At 43.4% G+C, this 22,341-nt stretch overlaps 1 protein-coding gene across 1 annotated transcript in view; it reads left to right on the top strand.

The window, feature by feature from the left end:
* LOC124758590 (chitotriosidase-1-like) overlaps nucleotides 1-22,341 on the top strand; it is a 73,263-nt gene that overhangs the window by 10,114 nt on the left and 40,808 nt on the right. Inside the window, exon 2 of the mRNA XM_047249084.1 lies at nucleotides 4,623-4,903. Coding sequence (XP_047105040.1) covers nucleotides 4,623-4,903 — 281 coding nt within the window. The remainder of the gene's footprint in view (nucleotides 1-4,622; nucleotides 4,904-22,341) is intronic.

The following is a 22,341-nucleotide window of genomic DNA, read 5'->3' as shown; positions in this document are numbered from 1 at the left end:
CGGAGATGTTTAATAAACTCAAGTGGCAGACTCTGCAAGAGAGGCGCTCTGCATCGCGGTGTAGCTTGCTGTCCAGGTTTCGAGAGGGTGCGTTTCTGGATGAGGTATCGAATATATTGCTTCCCCCTACTTATACCTCCCGAGGAGATCAAGAATGTAAAATTAGAGAGATTAGAGCGCGCACGGAGGCTTTCAGACAGTCGTTCTTCCCGCGAACCATACGCGACTGGAACAGGAAAGGGAGGTAATGACAGTGGCACGTAAAGTGCCCTCCGCCACACACCGTTGGGTGGCTTGCGGAGTATAAATGTAGATGTAGATGTAGATGAACTGGTAGCGATACAATAAATGACATCATAAGGACAGCTGTAGGTGTTTCATTTCTTTACAGAATAATATTCAGTTGTACAGTGGACTATAACTAACCAACGACTTACGTGCATACTGGCGGTCACAAGCAGCTGTGCGGTGTTGCATTGACTTGTTGATATTTTTACAGTGATGACAAAAAGCTGACAGCACTTGTGCATGATGAAAAGACTACACATTCACAAATGTGTACGTACGTAAGTTTTCCATTGGGGAAAAATACACTGCAGAGCCAAAGAAACTGGTACACATGCCTAATATTGCCTATGGCCCCCGCGAGCATGCGAAAGTGCCGCAACACGACGTGGTATGGACTCGACTAATGTCTGAAGTAGTGTTGGAGGGAACCGACACCATGAATCCTGCAGGGCTGTCCGTAAATCCGTAAGTGTAGGAGGGGCTGGAGATGTCTTCTGAACAGCACATTGCAAGGCATCCCAGATATGCTCAATCATGTTCATGTCTGGAGAGTTTGGTGGCCACCGTAAGTGTTTAAACTTAGAAGAGTGTTCCTGGAGCCAGTCTGTAGCAATTCTGGACGTGTGGGGTGTCGCATTGTCCTGCTGGAATTGCCCAAATCCGTCGGAATGCGCAATGGACATGAATGGATGCAGGTGATCAGACTGGATGCTTGCGTATGTGTCACCTGTCAGAGTCGTATCTAGACGTATCAGGTGTCCCATATCACTCCAGCTGCACACGTCCCAGACCATTACAGAGCCTCCACCAGCTCGAACAGTCCTCTGCTGACATGCAGGATCCATGGGTCCATGTGGTTGTCTCCATACCTGTACGCGTCCATCCGCTCGATGCAATTTGAAACGAGACTCATCCGACCAGGCAACATGTTTTCAGTCATCAACAGTCCAATGTCGGTGTTGAAGGGCTGCCTTCGGCTCCGAAAGCCCATATCGGTGATGTTCCGTTGAGTGGTTGGCACGCTGACGCTTGTTGATGGCCCAGCATTTTGCAAAAGGGTTGCATTTCTGTCACGTCGAAAAATTCTCTTCGGTTGTTGTTAGTTCCGTTCTTGAAGAATCTTTTTACGGCCGCAGCGATGTCGGAGTTTTGTTGTTTTACCAGATTCCTGATATTCACGGTACGCTCGTGGAATGGCCGTACGGGAAAATTCCCACTTCATCGCTACCTCGGAGATGCTGCGTCCCAACGCTCGTGCGCCGACTATAACCCCACGTTCAGACTTACTGAAATCATGACAGCCTGCCACTGTAACAGCAGTAACCGATCTACCAATTGCGACAGACCCATCTTGTCTTACATATGCGTTGTCGACCACAACGGCGTATTCTGTCTGTTTACATATATCTGCATTTGAATACGCGTGCCCATACCAGTTTCTTTGGTGCTTCAGTGTACTTCTGTTGCAGTTAAGACACATTAAAAGATTATGTGCGCAGTTGTAGCCAGAGCGTGTGAAAGGATTAAACTGTAACTGTATTACACAGATAATATCCTTCTTCCATTTGCATTCATCACTCTTCAAAATATAATAGACGAATATGACTGTACGTTAACATGATATGTAGGTTGCAATCATGTTTTAGTAACTAAATAAAAAGTGTTTTATTATATCTTCTCTCTCTCTCTCTCTCTCTCTCTCTCTCTCTCTCTCTCTCTCTCTCTCTATAAACTGCAGTCCCTTGATCGTTTCTTTTTGCATGTCCAGGCTACGTTGAGAAACTAATGTAGAGATTTTGATACGGTCTTGGAATTCCCGGGATCAATATTTTGCCATTTTCGATATCAATAAGTGTATGGATAAACTATATATAAGGTGTCCAGTTTATCTTGCTCACCCAAAACAACTTTTTTCTGATACGTTAAATGAAAAATTGCTTCAACCAAAGTTTTTTGACATCATTGGGTAGTTCTTGCTGAGGGTATAAGTTTTATGTATCTCTGTATATGTAGGAGATATAGGGTAGACGTTAAATTTTTTGAATGCAACCATGTTCATTTCATTCAAGATTACACACACTCTCTCCAAGAGTTATTGAAAAATGTATGACACTGTACAATTTTATCCGAAAGTAGAAGCTATAGAAATGATAAATAATACGTGTCTCCTCTACTTTAAATATCCCTTCAATGGATTTTATTAACTAAATCATTTGACCTCTTCAAGACACATTTGAAACTTTTACAAATTTTCAGTAAACATTGAATACAACAGCATTATAATGCACAGTAATTGGATCTTATTGTGTAGTATCTTATTACAGTACTTATGACAATGCAGAAGTAAAATGGCCCTTTGTAGTAACTTTTCCTGTGGTACTACCACTGCATGGAAAACAGATCATTTACATCACATGAGCAAAATAACGACCACTGGCTTTCATACATAGGGTCACTCTGCGGATGAAGGACGCACTACATCATGCTACAACTTCCTCTGTGATGTCTGTAAAAGCATTAACAATGCGTTACTGCATGTCCTCCTGTGTTGATCGAACAGTTTGGTAGATAGCATCCTTGACAGCTACCCACAGAAAAAAGTTCGACAGTGTAAGATCCGGAGATCGGGCAGGCCAAAATAGCTAGCCCACCGCGTTCGGTCGACCTACCTGGGTATTTACGGTCCAGATTTTGTCGTGCTTGTAAGGCGTTAGGGGCAGGGACACATCATGCTCATACCACATGACTATCCTTTCATTTGGAGGTATGGCGTCCAAGAGAACAGGAAGTGTGTGTCTTAAAAATCGGGCATATTGTCTACCGTTTTGGTTGCCACTTACAAAGAAAGATCCGGTAGTGGTATCTCCAATAATTCCGCACCAAACACTAACGTTCCATGGACGTTGATGCCCTACCTGTCGTAGCCATCGCCGATTGTTGATGGATCAATAATGCATATTTGCCATATTGACAATTCGTTTGCTGGAGAATGGCACCTCGTCGGTAAAAAGAACATCTGAGAAGAAAATAAGATTAGTCAAAAGTTGTTGCTGAACACACTGCAAAACTGAATCCTATTGTTGAAGTCATTCCCACGAAAATTTTGGTATAAATGAACATGGTGAGGATGGAATTTATGATGTTGCAGAATGCGATGTACGCTTGTTTTCGTGACACCAACTTCATGTTGAATTCGTCGTGTGCTGACTTAGGAGTCACGGCTACGGCAGCGAACACAGCGACCTCAGCAGCTTTGTCCTTTCGTGTTCTACGACGATTTTGAGGCCTTGCGTTTAAATTTCCCGTTTCACATTGGCGAGAAACGAGTCGACCAAACATCCACCGAGAAGGCGATAGCTTATCAGGGAATCGTCTGCTGTACAGTACTTGTGCCTGAACATAATTTCGCGCGCCTACAGTCAATTATAGGACAGGTATGTACTGTAGAAGAGAAGACAGACATAATAACTTAATAATCACAAAGTTCTCTAACAGTATTGAACACAAAAATGCAAGTTACAAATTTAATTAATGCCGACGTACGATCTCCGTAGATCAGCAGCATTTCTGCATTATCGTCATGCGTGTACATTACACACCTTTAAACAACAAAAACTGTTTCCACAATGTGCACTACCGCACATGCAGTTACTAAGATTTTCTGGTGCCGACTACATTGTTATGCAGAGCACTTTACACTAAAACAACAACAAATGGGGTGCGCGCGGATTGGGGAGGGGGGACAGGAGAGATGAGTACGTCTGTTAACATGGGTCGGAAATCATAAATAAAACCCACACCTCCACTACAGCACTACATTGGGTACGTAGTTTGTACACTCAAGGCAGTAAACTGCGTGGTTTCTCCTTAAACTGTGTACTCTTCATCGTTTGCACATCTACGTCTTATTGATAAAAACGATACATTCTCGAAATGCTGTTGGAGAGGGCAAGTGCATTCTTGAATAAAATGGCTCAATTTAAAAAATTTAACCTCTACCCCGTATCTCCTACATCTGTGGGATACATGAAACATATACCCTGAGCAAGAAATACCCAATGATCTTACAAAAGTTGATTGAAACAATTTTACTTATAGTGCTTCAGAAAAAAGTTGTTTTGGGCGAGCATGGTAAATGGACACGCTCATAATTAAGTAGGTACGGGACCATCAGTCCTCGAGCCCTACTCACAATTGTCCAATTTTTTAACCTCCAGCTTGCCTCTACCCTGCTAACGCAACCTTGACCTGCAGCATAACAAGCGCTGCGAGGCCGGATCGAAGGCTGTCCTATTAACCGGCCGTGGCCCGGCCTGTTTGTCTCTTTCCAACAGCGAGCGTGTCGTGCTACTGGGGCTCGTGGGCGACGTACCGCGCCGGCCCAGCCAACGTAGAGGTGGCCGACATCGACACCACGCTCTGCACGCAGGTGGTCTACGCCTTCGCTGGCCTCGACGAGACGACCAACAGCATCAAGTCGCTCGACCCCTACAACGACCTGGAGGAGAACTACGGCAAGGGCAACTACAAGAAATTCACTGCGCTCGCCGACCAGGGCGTCGTGCCGCTGCTCGGCGTCGGCGGGTGGAACGAAGGCTCCGTCAAGTACTCCACGGCAAGTATCCACACACCGGCAGCAATGATTAGCACCTAACAGGAGCGTAGGCCCTCGCGGCTGGAGTCCATCCCAATCAGATCCCTCGCGGTGCGTTACTGTATCATATTTAAAAAGAAAACTACCAACATTTTCGCTGTTAGTGCAGACAGCCTTCATCAGGATGACTTTTCTGGCTTGTCGTGGCTGCTTTATAATTATTACTTGAAAATGTCTGCGCGTCTTGCCATCCTACATATTGCACTGAAGTCATAAAAGAAATGGTATACCTCCTAAAGTCGTGACTGACCTCCCTTTGCCCAGTGTAGTGCAGCAACTCGACGTGATATGGGTTCAACAACTCGTTAGAAATCCCCTGCAGAAATATTGAGCCATGCTGCCTCTTCAGTCGTCCACAATTGTGCAAGTGTTACCGGTGCAGGATTTTGTGCACGAACTTAGCTCTCGATTATGTCTCATAAATGTTCGAGGGGATTCATGTCAGGAGATCTGGATGGCCATGTCATTTGCCCGAACTGTCCAGAATTTTCTTCAAACCTGTCGCGAACAACTGCAGCCCAGTGACATGGCCTATTGTCATCCACAAAAATTTCATCATTGTTTGGGAACATGAAGTCCGTGGATGGTTGAAAATAGTCTCCAAGTAGCCGAACATAGCCATTGCCAGTAAACGATCGGGGCAGTTGCACCAGAGGGCTCAGTACATTCCATGTAAACACAGCACACACCATCATGGAGCCACCACCAGCATTCATAGCGGCTTGTTGACCAGATGGTGTGGCCGAGCGGCTCTGGGTGCTTCAGTCTGGAACCGCGCGACCGCTACGGTCGCAGGTTCGAATCCTGCCTCGCGCATGGTTGTGTGTGATGTCCTTAGGTTAGTTAGGTTTAAGTAGTTCTAAGTTCTAGGGGACTGATGACCTCAGATGTTAAGTCCCATAGTGTTCAGAGCCATAGCGGCTTGTTGACAACTTCGAACCATAGTTTCTTTGGGTTTGCACCACATTCGAACCATACCATAAATATAAAGCGGCAACAACAAGTCCGCAGTAATCAGCTTAATCCCCTCCAATAGCTGCCGAAACGATGGTAGTTCTGTAATATATGACACGGTCACCCATACACGCACAAGTACTAAATTCGAATGGAGACTCTGTTAAGCAGTATAACTACTGAAAAGGCAAAATACGGTAAGTGTGATTCGTAGTGGTGCTTCTCAGCTACAGCTTGAGCACTTGTTTTCGTTCCTTCTCCCTCTCTTCGATGTTACAACAGGTGTTAGATTAGTATTGGAAGGAAGTAAAAAGGGGTGAATGAGTAATTAAGCAAGAGGCTGGAAGCTTGGTCCGGAAACGTATATTAAACGACGGACTAACTTGTGAACTGCCGTCTACACCGATATTTCATAGTACGAAGTATGTCTCAAAAGTTCGGAGAATGGCAACATTTAAAAAAAGGAACATTTTTCTCCTGTTTGCAACGGACCCTTTGTTGGTCGGACGAGGCTTTCGGTCATAGTCTTGTTCGCAGAACAAATTCGAAACCTTCAGAAGGGAGATGGTTCTAATTCTAACGTCAGAACTCCACTGAGTATTTAATGGCTCAAAAATAATTTATTTACATCAAATTAGTTTATGTGAAATATGTACTTTCGCGACGGAAACAAACGGCTTTACCTCTGCACGAGTGGAGAAAGCTGCACGTGTGTGAATTCCATAAGCATTTTGCACATACAGGGATTCTATAACTCCAGTAAATGTAAGGGACATGTGATCTCACTTGCAACTCCTCGTCAGACACTACCTACGTGTTTTTTTCCTAAACTGATTAAGTTACTCAAACAAATTATTCAAAATCATATTGTACCACCATAATCTGTTATGAATAACCTCTGTTGTTGTTACTATCGCGAATCGTCGTCAGACACAACAAGTTCTTCAGTCTTTGGTCTAATGACGATTTGTGTTAGTCGAAATTGATAGCAAGACTCTCTACAGCAGCTGATGGTGGTACAACATCATTTTCGATAACTATCTGTAAGCTGTAGAACACGACCTACTGAAAATACACAAATTCCAATTGAAAATCAAAGTGCTTAACCAAAATATAATGCAGGGCCTCTTCTTCGTACAGGTGCAGCAAAGGAGTGTATAGAACGCTACATTACTACTTGGTCCATAGGTCATGAATACAACATTCGTAATGAAGTGGGACGTGTCAGTTTAACATAAATTATATACATATCTTTTTTACAGTTACTGCCTCATGTCTAAAAATTTATCTATTGACTATAAGAAGTTGTCATTAAGATTCTTCTTTTAATAATTTGTTTTTTAAATGCTGTTTGGATATCTGTCAGACTTTTAATGCTATTTGGTAAATGACCAAAGGTCTTTATGGCGGCATACTTCACCCCTTTCTGTGCCAAAGTCATATTTAACCCGCAATAGTGAAGATTATCCTTTCTTCTAGTGTTGTAGCTATACACTTTGCTGTTATTTTTTAATTGGAATATCATAAGTGAATATACACTCCTGGAAATGGAAAAAAGAACACATTGACACCGGTGTGTCAGACCCACCATACTTGCTCCGGACACTGCGAGAGGGCTGTACAAGCAATGATCACACGCACGGCACAGCGGACACACCAGGAACCGCGGTGTTGGCCGTCGAATGGCGCTAGCTGCGCAGCATTTGTGCACCGCCGCCGTCAGTGTCAGCCAGTTTGCCGTGCCATACGGAGCTCCATCGCAGTCTTTAACACTGGTAGCATGCCGCGACAGCGTGGACGTGAACCGTATGTGCAGTTGACGGACTTTGAGCGAGAGCGTATAGTGGGCATGCGGGAGGCCGGGTGGACGTACCGCCGAATTGCTCAACACGTGGGGCGTGAGGTCTCCACAGTACATCGATGTTGTCGCCAGTGGTCGGCGGAAGGTGCACGTGCCCGTCGACCTGGGACCGGACCGCAGCGACGCACGGATGCACGCCAAGACCGTAGGATCCTACGCAGTGCCGTAGGGGACCGCACCGCCACTTCCCAGCAAATTAGGGACACTGTTGCTCCTGGGGTATCGGCGAGGACCATTCGCAACCGTTTCCATGAAGCTGGGCTACGGTCCCGCACACCGTTAGGCCGTCTTCCGCTCACGCCCCAACATCGTGCAGCCCGCCTCCAGTGGTGTCGCGACAGGCGTGAATGGAGGGACGAATGGAGACGTGTCGTCTTCAGCGATGAGAGTCGCTTCTGCCTTGGTGCCAATGATGGTCGTATGCGTGTTTGGCGCCGTGCAGGTGAGCGCCACAATCAGGACTGCATACGACCGAGGCACACAGGGCCAACACCCGGCATCATGGTGTGGGGAGCGATCTCCTACACTGGCCGTACACCACTGGTGATCGTCGAGGGGACACTGAATAGTGCACGGTACATCCAAACCGTCATCGAACCCATCGTTCTACCATTCCTAGACCGGCAAGGGAACTTGCTGTTCCAACAGGACAATGCACGTCCGCATGTATCCCGTGCCACCCAACGTGCTCTAGAAGGTGTAAGTCAACTACCCTGGCCAGCAAGATCTCCGGATCTGTCCCCCATTGAGCATGTTGGGACTGGATGAAGCGTCGTCTCACGCGGTCTGCACGTCCAGAACGAACGCTGGTCCAACTGAGGCGCCAGGTGGAAATGGCATGGCAAGCCGTTCCACAGGACTACATCTAGCATCTCTACGATCGTCTCCATGGGAGGATAGCAGCCTGCATTGCTGCGAAAGGTGGATATACACTGTACTAGTGCCGACATTGTACATGCTCTGTTGCCTGTGTCTATGTGCCTGTGGTTCTGTAGTGTGATCATGTGATGTATCTGACCCCAGGAATGTGTCAATAAAGTTTCCTCTTCCTGGGACAATGAATTCACGGTGTTCTTATTTCAATTTCCAGGAGTGTATGTATTGTGAAGGTACTGTGAATATCCCTAGTTTCTTAAATAAAAGTCTGCAAGGAGATCTTGAGGGTCTCCAGCTATTATTCCAGTCCCCCATGCTCATTAGATTTTCATCTCCCTTTACACACTGAATTACCCGTTCAATATCCTCATATACTTTCTCTATCTCTTCATCTTCTGCTTGCAATGTTGGCATGCATAGCTGAACTGTATATGTTGGTCATGGTTTACTGTTGGTTCTGATAAGAACAATTCCATCACAGAAATATCTGCAATAATTCACTGCCTACGCTACCTCTGTGATCATAACAAATCATAATCTCTTTATAACATGTTCTGGTGTTGCTGTTATTACACTATAGTCGTCTGGCCAGAACAACTTTTCTCCTTCCTACTTCACTTCACTGATCCCCACTACATATACACTTAACCATTTCGTTTCTCTTTTCAGATTTTCTAGCTTCCCTACCACGTACAAACTTCGGGAATTTCACTCTCCGACTCGTAGAATGTTACCCTTCCGCTGTTTTTCAATGTGTGGTTACTTCCTCCTCGACTGTCCTCTCCCAGAGATCCGAATGGGGAACTAATCCGGATCTTTTGCCAATGTAGAGATCATCGTGACAATTTTTCAAATACAGGGCACATGTCCTGTGGATATGCATTGTGTGTCTTTAATGCTGTGGTTTCCACTGCGTTATGCATCCTCATGATATTTCTTCCACATTTTGTAGGCAGTTTCCCGCATAAGAGAAACAGGGCGCATCGCATTGAAACGCAGTCCGCTCCACAGCCCTATGCGAAGTCGTTGGCAGCACGAGGGTGATTACACCTGAAGTCTTCGGTCAACATACTTTGTTTGTGACCATAAAGCCTAACTCAACGTTTCCAAATATATTTCTTGTTTTGATGACTATTATTATTTATTGTTTGGCAATCACTGGCTGAGAGAAAGTTTTTCCATTTCTTGACTAGCCATTCTATGGGAACAACAGCCTTTGCTCAATAATTTACAATTAAGCGGAGACAGTGCGTGTGTCTTGATAACAAACCTTTGAACCTTGGTAGTGTTTTCAATACCACAAAACTTTAGTCTGTATTGTGAAATGTGGTGGTCACTGACAAGTTATCGTTCACGGTAGTGACCTACTGTTTTTTGTAGAAATATTCCGATAAAAAACTACATCGAAGAACTGACCCATTAAGACTAACACAATAATATGAGGGCAGTACAATTTAGACAGTTTGTAGCCATCTCTGTAGCACAGTATTCATGTTTCATCTCCATGCCATCAATAAGTTACGTGCTTTTTATAACACAAAGACAACGGAATGAGAGCCATTACCACACAACAGTCCCATTGGAACTGCTAATCTATCTTATTCCGGGACACAAAACAGGCAACACACTATTATTGTCTTTCTGGACACCTGTAAGCTATTCATTATTTTAATTGTATCTGCATTTAGGGCCCATAACCACACACCTAGAAGGATTTCCAGACTGAGAGCACGGAGAGAAAAGTAATAACAACCCGTAAGCATCAAAATGTACGTATCTCAAGTTACACTATGTTACCGGATTACTCATGAACAGAATCAGTGCCGATATTTAAGAAAATTGAAATTTTATTCTAAATTATACAGTATTCACTGCTTTAGCGACTGAATTCGATTGTCTCAGAATGAACGAAGAGCTTCGAGAGCTGCTAAAGAATGTAAAGGTCCTCAGTCTACCGGCGTGGTTCAATACGGTTTAATGGTAATCATAAAGTCGGACAAGGGAATATCATCGCACGTAAGAATATATCTGCATTGTAATGCAGTTCCGACAGTGCTGCTAACGCTACCTGCAAATACATAGGAACAATGTTACTATTGACGCAACATTCGATAGCATGCATTGTGACAGCTATTGACCAGTTCGTTCGAAGACACAGCACACAAAGAGCGTGCAAGAAAAACGTTACATTTATAGTTTCTCAGATCAAATCAGTTTTTAAAAGCTTCTGTGTTCTATACATTGGCAATATTTCAAGCGTGATTATGCTTTTTTAGTATCAATGTCAGGTTACTTCTTCACAAACTTGAAGCGAGAAAGAAGCAACGTAAGAGATGTAATTAATTTAGATAAATAATTCTTTATTTTCAACAAATAGCTAATATCTCAGGTGCACCAGTCTAAATTGCTAAAGATTATGTACTAAAAAATGGAATTTCCACATCTTTCGGCAAAAAGTTCAGCAGACGTCTTCCGCGTCTTCTCGTTAACACGGTACTGTCTTCGTATGCATACACGAAGTTGATCTCTGGATACAGTCAACAGATCTTAAAGATGTCGTCTGAAAGCTGAGCACAAGACATCAGGAAGAAATATTTGTGTGGTATGCTCCCACCAAAGCTGAAAACAATATTTTTCGCCAGAATCGACATTTCAAACTGTAAAATCATATTTTCTCTTAGGAAGCCCACATTTCACTCATTGAAGTACAACATTTATTTCGAGTAACTTCACTTCTAAAATCGCTATCTCAGCTTAGCCTTGAAGTGAAAATTTATGAACGCATTGAACATTATGCTGACATGATTATTCTTTTATCAACAAAAAAGTTTAAGAATGGTGATAACCTTAAATTCGATAAAACCATGAGTGTGAAGGAGTGCCGCACTGATGTTTTTCAAAGACTTCCGCAGTTTACCCAAGTGCAGAAACCGTTTTTCCAAGACGGACATTATGCAAGCTTAACTGGAATAAAAACATTGTGATCTAATTCTTCATACCCGTCATCATTGTTGTTGCTGTGATCTTCAGTCCAAATACTGGTTTGATGCAGTCCTCCATGCTACTCTATTCCGTGCAAGCCTCTTCTCTCCCAGTAATTACCGAACCCTACATCCTTCTGGATCGGCTTAGTGCATTCATCTCTTGGTCTCCCTCTACGATTTTTATGCTGCACGCTTCCCTCCAATACTAATTTAATTAATTGGTGATCCCTTGATGCCTCAGAACGTGTCCTACCAACCGATCCCTCCTTCTAGTCAAGTTGTGCCACGAATTCGTCTTCTCCCCAGTTCTATTCAGTACCTCATCATTAGTTACGCGATCACCCATCAATCTTCAGCATTCTTCTGTAGCACCACATTTCAAAAGTTTCTATTCTCTTCTGGTCTACACTGTTTATCGTCCATGTTTCACTTCCATAAATGGCTACACTCCATACAAATACTTTCAGAAAAGAGTTCCTAAGCCTTAAATCTATACGCGATGTTAACAAATTTCTCTTCTTCACAAACGCTTTCCTTGCCATCACCAGTCTACATTTTATACCCTCTCTACTTCGACCATCATGAGTTATTTCGGTGCCCAAATAGCAAAACTCATCTACTACTTTAAGTGTCTCATTTCCTAATCTAATTCCCTCAGCAGCACCTGATTTAATTCGACTACATTCCATTGTCCTCGTTTTACTTTCGTTGATGTTCACCTTATATCTTCCTTTCAAGACACCGTCCATTCCGGTTCAACTATTTATCCAAGTCCTTTGCTGTCTCTAACAGAATTACAATGTCATCGGCAAACCTCAAGGTTTTTATTTCTTCTTTCTGTATTTTAATTCCTACTCCAAATTTTTCTTTTGCTTTCTTTACTGCTTGCTCAATATACAGAATTGTAAAGAGCCTTTCGCTCCGTATCACCTTTAGAATTTAAAGAGTGTATTCCAGTCAACAATGTCAAGCGCTTCTCTAAGTGTACAAATGCTTTAAACGTAGGTTTACCTTTCCTAGGCCTATCTTCTAAGATAAGTCGTTGGGTCAGTGTTGCCTCCCATGTTCCTACATTGATCTTCCCCGACGTCGGCTTCTAACGGTCGTTCCATTCGTCTGTGAAGAATTCGTATTAGTATTTTGCAACCGTGACTTATTAAACTGATAGTTTGGTAATTTTCACACCTGTCAACAACTGCTTTCTTTGGAATTGGAATTATTATATTCTTCTTGATGTGTGAGGACATTTCTCCTGTCTCAACATCTTGCCCACCAGATGGAAGAGTTTTGTTATGGCTGGCTCTCCCAAGGCTATCAGTAGTTCTAACGGAATGCCGTTTACTCCCGGGGATTTATTTCGACTTAGGTCTTCCAGTGCTCTGTCAAATTCTTCGCGCAGTATCATATCTCCCATCTCATCTTCATCTACGTCCTCTTCCATTTTCATAACATTGCCCTCGAGTACATGGCCCTTGTATAGACCCACTATATACTCCTTCCACCTATCCGCTTTAACTTCTTTGCTTAGGACTGGTTTTCCATGTCAGTTCCTGATATTCATACAGGTATCTCCCTTTTCTCCAAAGGTCTCTTTAAATTTCTTGTAGGTGGCATCTATCTTATCCCTAGTGATATATGTTTCTACATCCTTACATTTGTCCTCTAGCCATCCCTGTTTAGCCATTTTGCACTTCTTGGCGATCTGATTCTAGAGATTTTTGTATTCCTTTTCGCCTGCTTCATTTGCTGCATTTTTATATTTTCTCTTTTCATCAATGAAATTCAATATATCTTGTGTTACGCAAGGATTTCTACTAGCTCCCGTCTTTTTACACATTTGATCCTCTGTTGCCTTCACTATTTCATCTATCAAACCTACACATTCTTCTGCCACTCTCTTCCTTTTCCCTGTTCTTGTCAATCGTTCACTAACGCTGCCTCTGAAACTCTCTACAACCTCTGGTTCTTTCTGTTTATCCAGGTCCCATCTCCTACATTTTTGTAGTTTATTCAGTTTTAATCTACAGTTCATAACCAACATATTGTGATCAGAATCCACATCCGTCCGTGGAAATAGCCTACAACTTAAAATCTGGCTCCTAAATCTCTGTCTTAACATTATATATACATCTGAAACCTTCCGGTGTCTTCAGGTCTCTTCCACGTATACAACCTTCTTTCATGATTCTTAAACCAAGTGTTAGCGATGATTAAATTATGATCGTGCAAAATTCTACAAGGCGGCTTCCTCTTTCATTCCTTACCCCCAGTCCATATTCACCTACTACGTTTCCTTCTATTTCTATTCCGAACACCGAATTCCAGTCTCCCATCACTATTAAATTTTCATCTCTCTTAACTATCTGAATGATTTCTTTCATCGTATCATACATTTCGTCAATCCTTTCATCGTCTGCAGAGCTAGTTGGGATATAAACTTGTACTACTGTGGTAAGCGTGGGGTTCGTGTCTATCTTGGCTGCGTTCACTATGGTTTTCGTAGTAGCTTATCCGCGTTCGTACTTTTATATTCATTATGAAACCTACTCCTGCATTACCCCTATTTGAATTTGTATCTATAGCCCTGTATTCAGGGGGGTGGGGGGGAGGACTATTTTACCTCCGGAATATTTTAAACAAGAGGACTCCATGATCGTTTAACCATACAGTAAAGCTACATGCCCTCGGGAAAAATTGCGGATGTAGTTTCCCCTTGCTTTCAGCCGCTTGCAGAACCACCACAGCGATGCTGTTTTGGTTGATGTAACAAGGCCAGTTCAATCAATTATTCAGACTGTTGCCCCTGCAACAGCTGAAAAGGCTGCTGCCCCTCTTCAGGTACCACACCTTTGTATGGCCTCTCAACATATACCCCACCGTTGTGGTTGCACCTACGGTACGGCATTCCTTATCGCTAGGCATGCAAGTCTCCCCACCAACGGCAAGGTCCATGGGTGGGGGGGGGCTGTCATCTTTATCAGTGTGTTATTCTGTTTCTACTGCAGTTCAGTACATTTTTCTTTCCTTTATCCTGAGTAGATGTTTGTAATACAATGACAAGTGGTTTAGTTGCACAAGTTGTGAACAAGGTTTATTACTTTCCACAGTGCGTAGAGCTGTTTTCACAACGTATCTCTCAAAAAGTCCCTCACCGATTTCTAGTGGCAAACAAACAACTTTTCTGAAGTGTATGAAATGTCAGATAAAAACCGGGTATCAGCATTTACAATTTTCATACTCACGGGAAGCAATCTTTGAGCTTTATTCGTTATCTCTTCGTGGGCAAGAGTGTTTTGACTTGTCATCAGTTCCATTGCATAGATTTCGTGAACTTTCCAGATAACTCAGGCCTTGTCTGATAAAAGACGTGAGGGGAGATAATATAAAATCTTAAACAGAACCAAAGCACAAAGTGTCGCAGATGTAAGTAACTACGTTCTTGATACCGAAACAGCAGCAATAACGCATACATAAACTGGATATGTTCACAATTTAAATATCTTCAAAATCCTCAGCCAAATGTACTTCAATTTTCTCAGAGTAAACAGAACATGTTATTTAAATAATATGCCGATTGCATCGGGTATGCTTCCGGTAAGAAAATACAAGAGGTCGGAAAAGGCGGCGATCCAAGAGTCAGGGAAGCGGTCCAGTTAAAACGGAAAAACGAGAGGGTGAAGAAGGAAACACACAATAAAAGACAAATTCTCCGGAAAACCACGTTCAGGCTCGTACGAAAAAACTATGTGCATTCTATGTTTCTTGTCTGTACCTTCACAGTTTATAAGTCTGGAACGACAAAGCCTCATAGGCTAAAGAGAAATTTCGCGCAGGAACACTGTAAGCAAGCTCAGTCCGTAGCACAAGATTCCATATCAGAGTTAGAAGTAAGAACCGAAGAGCAGTCCAAGAGAAAACAAGTCGGTAGCGAGTATGCGATGCCTGGTTTAGCGAGAGACTACAGGCGCCATACGCGGTGGACACAACTATGACTGTAAGATTTTCTTTTTTTTTATTATCTGTCTGACCTACGGTGGAGTCTCTTCAGCCAGATGCTATAGGAGCTGGTAGTGGAGCAAAGGAAAACCCAGTTGGGAGAGGTTTACTAGTTCGGGCGTGACCCTTTCCTCGTGGATACGGCCATGTGTGTCGCCAGCGAGACATTACAATAATTGTACTTAGGGTGTCGTTCGGTTCGCATGGAAACACGTCTCCCGCAGAGTCCCTTGTTCAACAATATGCGCTGAACGGTGTGCTGCAGAACACTTTACAGAGAGGACGAGCCTGTGATCTCCATATTCCGTCAGCGGACGTCCAACAACTTGTGGTTTCGCCAACCTTCAACCACAACCCATAGACGCTCACGACCGCAGCACGCGAACAGCCAAGCGGCTTCGCAGTTCCCGAGATGCCCGTTCCCAGGCGCGGAACCACAGCAATCTGCCCTTTGTCAAAGGCACTTATGTATTTGCTGCCCGCGTCGTCAATATGATTCGTCGTCTCTGCTCCGCTCATACTCTTAGATTACTGAGAGAGTTGTCCGAACCGGCATCAGGCGACATACAGTCTAGCGATGAGCAATGGCCATGCTGATCTTCCTCATCACTGTCGATCAAAACGGTGTGGCGAGTGGTTTAGTGCTGGTCTGTAAATCTGAAGCACTAAGGTTTCATTATTAGTCGGTACTGGGATTCCTTTTTCCCGCCACGTATCACTACTCCACTACTCTAAGTCTAGGGGTAGCTTCTTTGACTAGCAATCAAAATGTCCCGGATCTCGGGTTCCAGCCTCGCCATTGCTTAAATTCTGAATAAAAATCATCAGTAATGGCGGAAAGGGATAAGAAGTCACCGCTCGTTCTGCCAACCGCCTTGTCAAAGCGGGCAGGGCGGCAAACAGATGTTCAAGGCAGTCTCTTGCCCTTGGGGTGGAAAACTACCCGTACAAGGTGGAAGAATCAGCAATGATAGACGTTATTAGGATGCAGAAGTCAGGGGAAACTACTACATTTAAGATACATAATGTGTATCCACAGGACATGTGGCCTTTAATTAAAAAGTGTCATGATGATCTCTCCATTGGCAAAAGATCCAGACTGACCCCCCTTCGGATCTACCGTAGGGGGCTGCCAAGGAGGAGGCGGCTACGAGAAAAAAACTGAGTAATCAGTAAAAGTGTAGCGTTCTCGAATCGCGGCAGGGAATGTCAGAAGTTTGAACGTGGTAGAAAAATGCTTAGGCTCAACATAGATATAGTACGGGTCAGCAAAGTGAAATGGAATGTAGACAAGGATTCTTGATAAGACAGACAAGCATCGGCAATATCAACAGCAGCAGAAAATTACTTAACGGTAATAGCTTTCGTTATGAATGAGAAGGTAGCGTAGAGAGTCAGTTACTGTGAACAGTTCAGTAATAGGGTTGTTCTTATCAGAAACAACAGCAAACGAACACCGACGATAATAGCACAGATATACATTCCAACATCGCAAGCAGAAGATTAAGAGATAGAGAAATTATTTGAGGATATTGAAGGGGTAATCCACTACATAAAGCGAGATCAAAATGTAATAGTTATGGAGACTGAAATGTGGTTGTAGAGGAAGGAGCAGAAGAAAGGATTATGAGAGAATGTGGGCTGATTTGTAAGAATGAGAGAGGAGAAAGACTAATTGAGTTCTGCAATAAATTTCAGCTAGTAATAGCGAAAGTTCAAGAATCACAGAGCAGATGAAGATTCAGATTACAGTTCGATAATGATGGAGAGTAGACTAAAGTTTAAGAGACAAGTCAGGGGGAATCAATGCGCAAAGAAGTAAAATACGGAAGTGCTAAGGTATGAAGAGACGCTCTTGAAGTTCTCTGAAGCTACAGATGCTGCGCCAATGAATAGCTCAGTAGGCCGTTCAGTTGAAGAGCAATGGACATATCTAAAAAGGGCAATTATAGAAGTTAGAAAAAAACATAGGCACGAAGAAGGTAACTGCGAAGAAACCATGGGTAACAGAAGAATTACTTCAGCTGATCAACGAAAGAAGGAAGTACATAAACGTTCTGGGAAATTCAGGAATACAGATATACAAGTCACGTAGGAACCAAATAAATAGGAAAGGCGGAGAAGCTAAGGCGATGGCAGCATGAAAAATGAGACGAAATCGAAAGACAAATGATTGCCGGAAGAACTGACTCAGCGTACGAAGAAGTAAAAACAACCTCCGGTGAAATTAAAAGCTTGTGCGGTAGCTTTAACAGTGCAAAGGGAATTCCATTGTTAAATGCAGAGGAGAGAAGGGAAAGAGTACAGTGAAGGCCTATGAGAGAGCGAGGACTTGTGTGACAACGTGACGGAAGAAGAAACGGGAGTCAACAAGAAAGAGGTAGGGATCCGGTATTAGAATCAGAATTTTAAAAAGCTTTAAAAGAAGGGGTAGATAACATTACAATGGAATTTCCAAAATCATTGCGGGAAGTGGCAACAATACAGCTATTCACGTTGGTGTGTAGAATGTGTGACACTGGCGATATACCACCTGTCTTACGGATAAATATCATCCACACAGTTCCGAAGGTAGAAGAAGCCGACAAGTGCGAGAATTATCGTACAATCATCTTAACAGCTCATGCATCCAAGCTTCTGAGAAGAATGACATACAGAAAATTGGAAAAGAAAATGGGAGATCTGATCTGTTAGGTGACGATCAGTTTGACTTTAACAAAAAAGGTAAAGATACCAGACAGACTGTTCTGACATTGTAGTTGGAAATGAAAGCAAGACTGAAAAAAATCAAAGACGCATACATAGGATTAGGCGGGTGGTAAAAGCGTTCGACAATGCCAAATGGATCAAGATGTTCGAAAATCTGAGAAAAAAATATGGGTAAGTTCTAGGGAAAGACGGCTAATAATACAATACGTGCAAGAAACAGGAAAAAACAATAAGGCTGAAGACCAGGAATGAAATGCTCGGGTTGAAAAATGTGCAAAACAGGGACATAGTCTCTTGCCCCAATTGTTCGATATACACACCAAAGAAGCGATGGCGGGAATAAAAGAAAGCTTCAAGAGTGGGATTAAAAATCAAGGGGAAAGGGCATCAATGACAAAATTCGCTGACGACATTGTTAGCCTCACTGAAAATTAAGAATAATTACAAGATCTGTTGCCGAATGGAATGAACAACTAGTGGACAAAGTAAGCCGAAGAAAGATGAAGGTAATGTGAAGTAGCAGAAATGAGAACAGCGAGGAACTTAACATCAGAATTGAGATTTAAGAAGTAGATGAAGTTCAGGAGTTTTGTAACCTAGGTATCCAAATAAACCATAATGGACGGAACAAGGAGGACAAAAAAGCGGACTAGCACTGGCAAAAAGGGCATTCCTGCCAAACATAGACCACTGTGCGGCTCAAAATGACCATCAGGGTGAGGACAGCCACACTCTTTTATGTACAGACTAAGATCATGTGATTGCCAATTGTTTTCTTATGAGGAAATGATGATTATACCAGGAAGAGCCAAAGAAACTGGTACATCTGCCTAATATCGTGTAGGGCCTCCGAGAGCACTCAAGAAGGCCGCAACACGACGTTGCATGGACTCGACTAATGTCTGAAGTAGTGCTGGAGGGAATTAACACCATGAATCCTGCAGGGCTGTCCATAAATCCCTAAGAGTACGAGAGGGTGGAGATCTCTTCTGAACAGCACGATGCAAAACATCCCAGATATGGTCAATAATGTTCATGTCTGGGAAGTTTGATGGCCAGCGGAAGTGTTTACACACAGAATAGTGTTCCTTGCGCCACTCTGTAGCAATTCTGGGGGTGTGGGGTGTCGCATTGCCCTGCTGGAATTGCCAAAATCCGTCGGGATCACAATGCACATGAATGGCTGCAGGTGTCACCTGTCAGAGTCGTATCTAGAGGTATCAGGTGTCCCATATCACTCCAACTACACACACTCCACACTATTACAGAGCCTCCACCATCTTGAACAGTCCTCTGCTGTCATCCTCAAGGGTCCATGGATTCATGAGGTTGTCGCATACCCGTACACGTCCATCCGCTCGATACAATTTTAAACGAGACTCGTCCGAGCATGCAACATGTTTCCAGTGATCAACAGTCCAATGTCGGTGCTGACGGGCCCAGGGGAGGCGTAAATCTTTGCGTCTTGTAGTCATCAAGGGTACACGAGTGAGCCTTCGGCTCCGGAAGCCCCTATAAATGATGTTTCATTGAATGGTTCGCACGCTGACACTTGTTGAGGGCCCAGCATTGAAATCTGCAGCAATTTGAGAAAGAGTTGCACTTCTGTCACGTTGAACGATTCTCTTCAGTCATTGTCGGTCCCATTCTTGCAGGATTTTTTTCCGGCCGCAGCGATGTCGGAGATTCGATTTTTTACTGTATTCCTGATATTCACGATACACTCGTGAAATGGTCGTACGGGAAAGTCCGCACTTCATCGCTACCTCAGAGATTCTGTGTGCCATCGCTCGTGCGCCGACTATAACACCACGTTTAAACTCATTTAAATCTTAATACCCCGCAATTGTAGCATCAGTAATCGATCTGACAACTGCGCCAACCACTTGTCTTATATAGGCGTTGCCGACCGCAGCGTCGTATTCTGCCTGTTTACTTATCTCTGTATCTGAATGCGCATGCCTATACCAGTTTCTTTGGCGCTTCAGTGTATGTGGGCCACTGAAAGTTTGATGTCGGTGATATCAGATGCAGACCGCTGACTTCATCTCCTCTGTCAACCTCTTGATCTCAGAATAGTACTTACACCCAACATCGCCAGTTACTTTTTGGACAGATTGCAAACTCAGTCTTCTCCTACAGTTTTTACGCTCTACAGTTCACTCTAGTACTATTTCCTGATGTCTTATCATTCTATCCTTACTTCTAGTTAGCGTTTTTCTCTTATTTCTTTCTGCGTAACTTCTGCCGAGAACGTCTTCATGTCTTACCTTATCAGTCCACCTAATTTCCAATATCCTTCTGTAACACCACTTCTCAAACGCTTACATTCCCTTTCTTTCAGTATTATCAGAGTCGATACTTACATCCATACAGTGCTTTACTCCGACCGTTCGTTCTCCGAAATACGTTTCTCAAAGTAAGGCCAGTGCTGGATACTAGTGCATTCCTTTCGACCTGTCTATTTTTATGTCTTCCTTGATTTGTCTTTCAAGCGCAATTTTGTTTCCGCAATAGCAGAATTCTTTCGTTTCCTTTACGTCGTGGTCCCCAGTTTCAATATTAAGTTTATATGGTCCTACGAAAAATCGCTAAGTGGGTCTAAGGCTTCAATCCAGTCACCCGTTGACCATGCTGGTGTGGCAGTAGAAGATAACAGAACGAAAGCCAAAGTTCTGAATTTCGCATTTAAGAAAGCGTTCACGCATAAGAATTGTACAAACATATGGTACTGACACTCTTATGGAAAACATAGTAATTGGCATCTCTGGCGTATAGAAACAAATGAAAAAGTTGAAAGCGAATACGTCGTCGGATCCTGATGGAATTCCAGTTCAGTTTTACAAAGAGTAGTGTGCGGCATTGGCCCCTTACTTAATTTCCATTTATCGCGGATCTCTCGCCCAGCGCCAAGTCCCAAGCGACTGGGACAGGCGTAGGTGACACCTGTATACAAGGAGGATGAAAGAGTCGGCTTACAAAATTGACCGATATCTTCAACATCGGTTTGCTCCAGAATCCTTGAACATATTCTCAGTTCGAATACAATAAATTTCCTTAAGAGGGAAAAGCTTCTGTCAACAAATCGACTTGGTTTTAGTAAGCATCGCTCGTGCGAAACTCAGCTTGCCCTTTTCTCACACGATATCCTCAGAACCCATGAATGAAGGGCAAAATACTTATTCCATATTCCTAGATTTCATAAAGGTTATGACAAGGCGCTACACTGTCGACTGTTAACGAAAGCACAAGTATAGGTTCCCAGATATATGAGTGGCTAGAAGTCTTCGTATGTAAAAGAGCCCAGTATGTTATCCTCGATGGTTAGTATTCATCGGAGACAAGGGTATGGTCAGGAGTGCCTAAGGGAAGTGTGATAGGACCGCTATTATTTTCTATATACATAAATTACCTTGCAGACACGGCAAGCAGCAGTCTGCGAATGTTTGGTAATGACGCAGCGGTGTATGGGAAGCCGTCGTCGTTGAGTGACAATAGGACACAAGATCACTCGGACAAAATTTCTAATTGATGTCATGAATGGCAGCTAGCTCTAAATGCAGAAAAATGTAAGTTAATGCAGATGAGTAGTGTGCTGCAAGACACGTTTGAATATCTGGGCATAACGTTTCAAAGCAACATGGAATGGAATGAGCATATAAGGATTACAGTAGGGAAGACGAATAGTCGACTTCTGTTTATCGGGAGAATTTTTGGAAGGTGTGGTTCACCTGTATAGGTTACCGCATACAGAACACTAGTTCGACCCGTTGTTGAGTACCGTTAGAGTGTATGGGATTCGCACCGGGTCGGATTAAAGGAAGACATTGAAGCAATTCAGAGGCAGGCTGCTAGATTTGTTACCGGCAGTCTCCAACAAGGTGCAAGTATTGTGGAGGTGCTTCGGGAACTCAATTGGGAATCACTGCATGGAAGGCGATGTTCTTTTCGAGCAGCACAGACATTTGAGGCTGACTGCAGAACTATTGTATTGCCGTACATTTCGCGCGAAGACCGCG

Source organism: Schistocerca piceifrons, chromosome 1, assembly GCF_021461385.2.
Source record: "Schistocerca piceifrons isolate TAMUIC-IGC-003096 chromosome 1, iqSchPice1.1, whole genome shotgun sequence".
NCBI classification, from domain to species: Eukaryota; Metazoa; Arthropoda; class Insecta; order Orthoptera; family Acrididae; genus Schistocerca; species Schistocerca piceifrons.
Note: the sequence above shows the minus strand (reverse complement) of the source record. Positions and strands in the feature narration are given on the sequence as shown.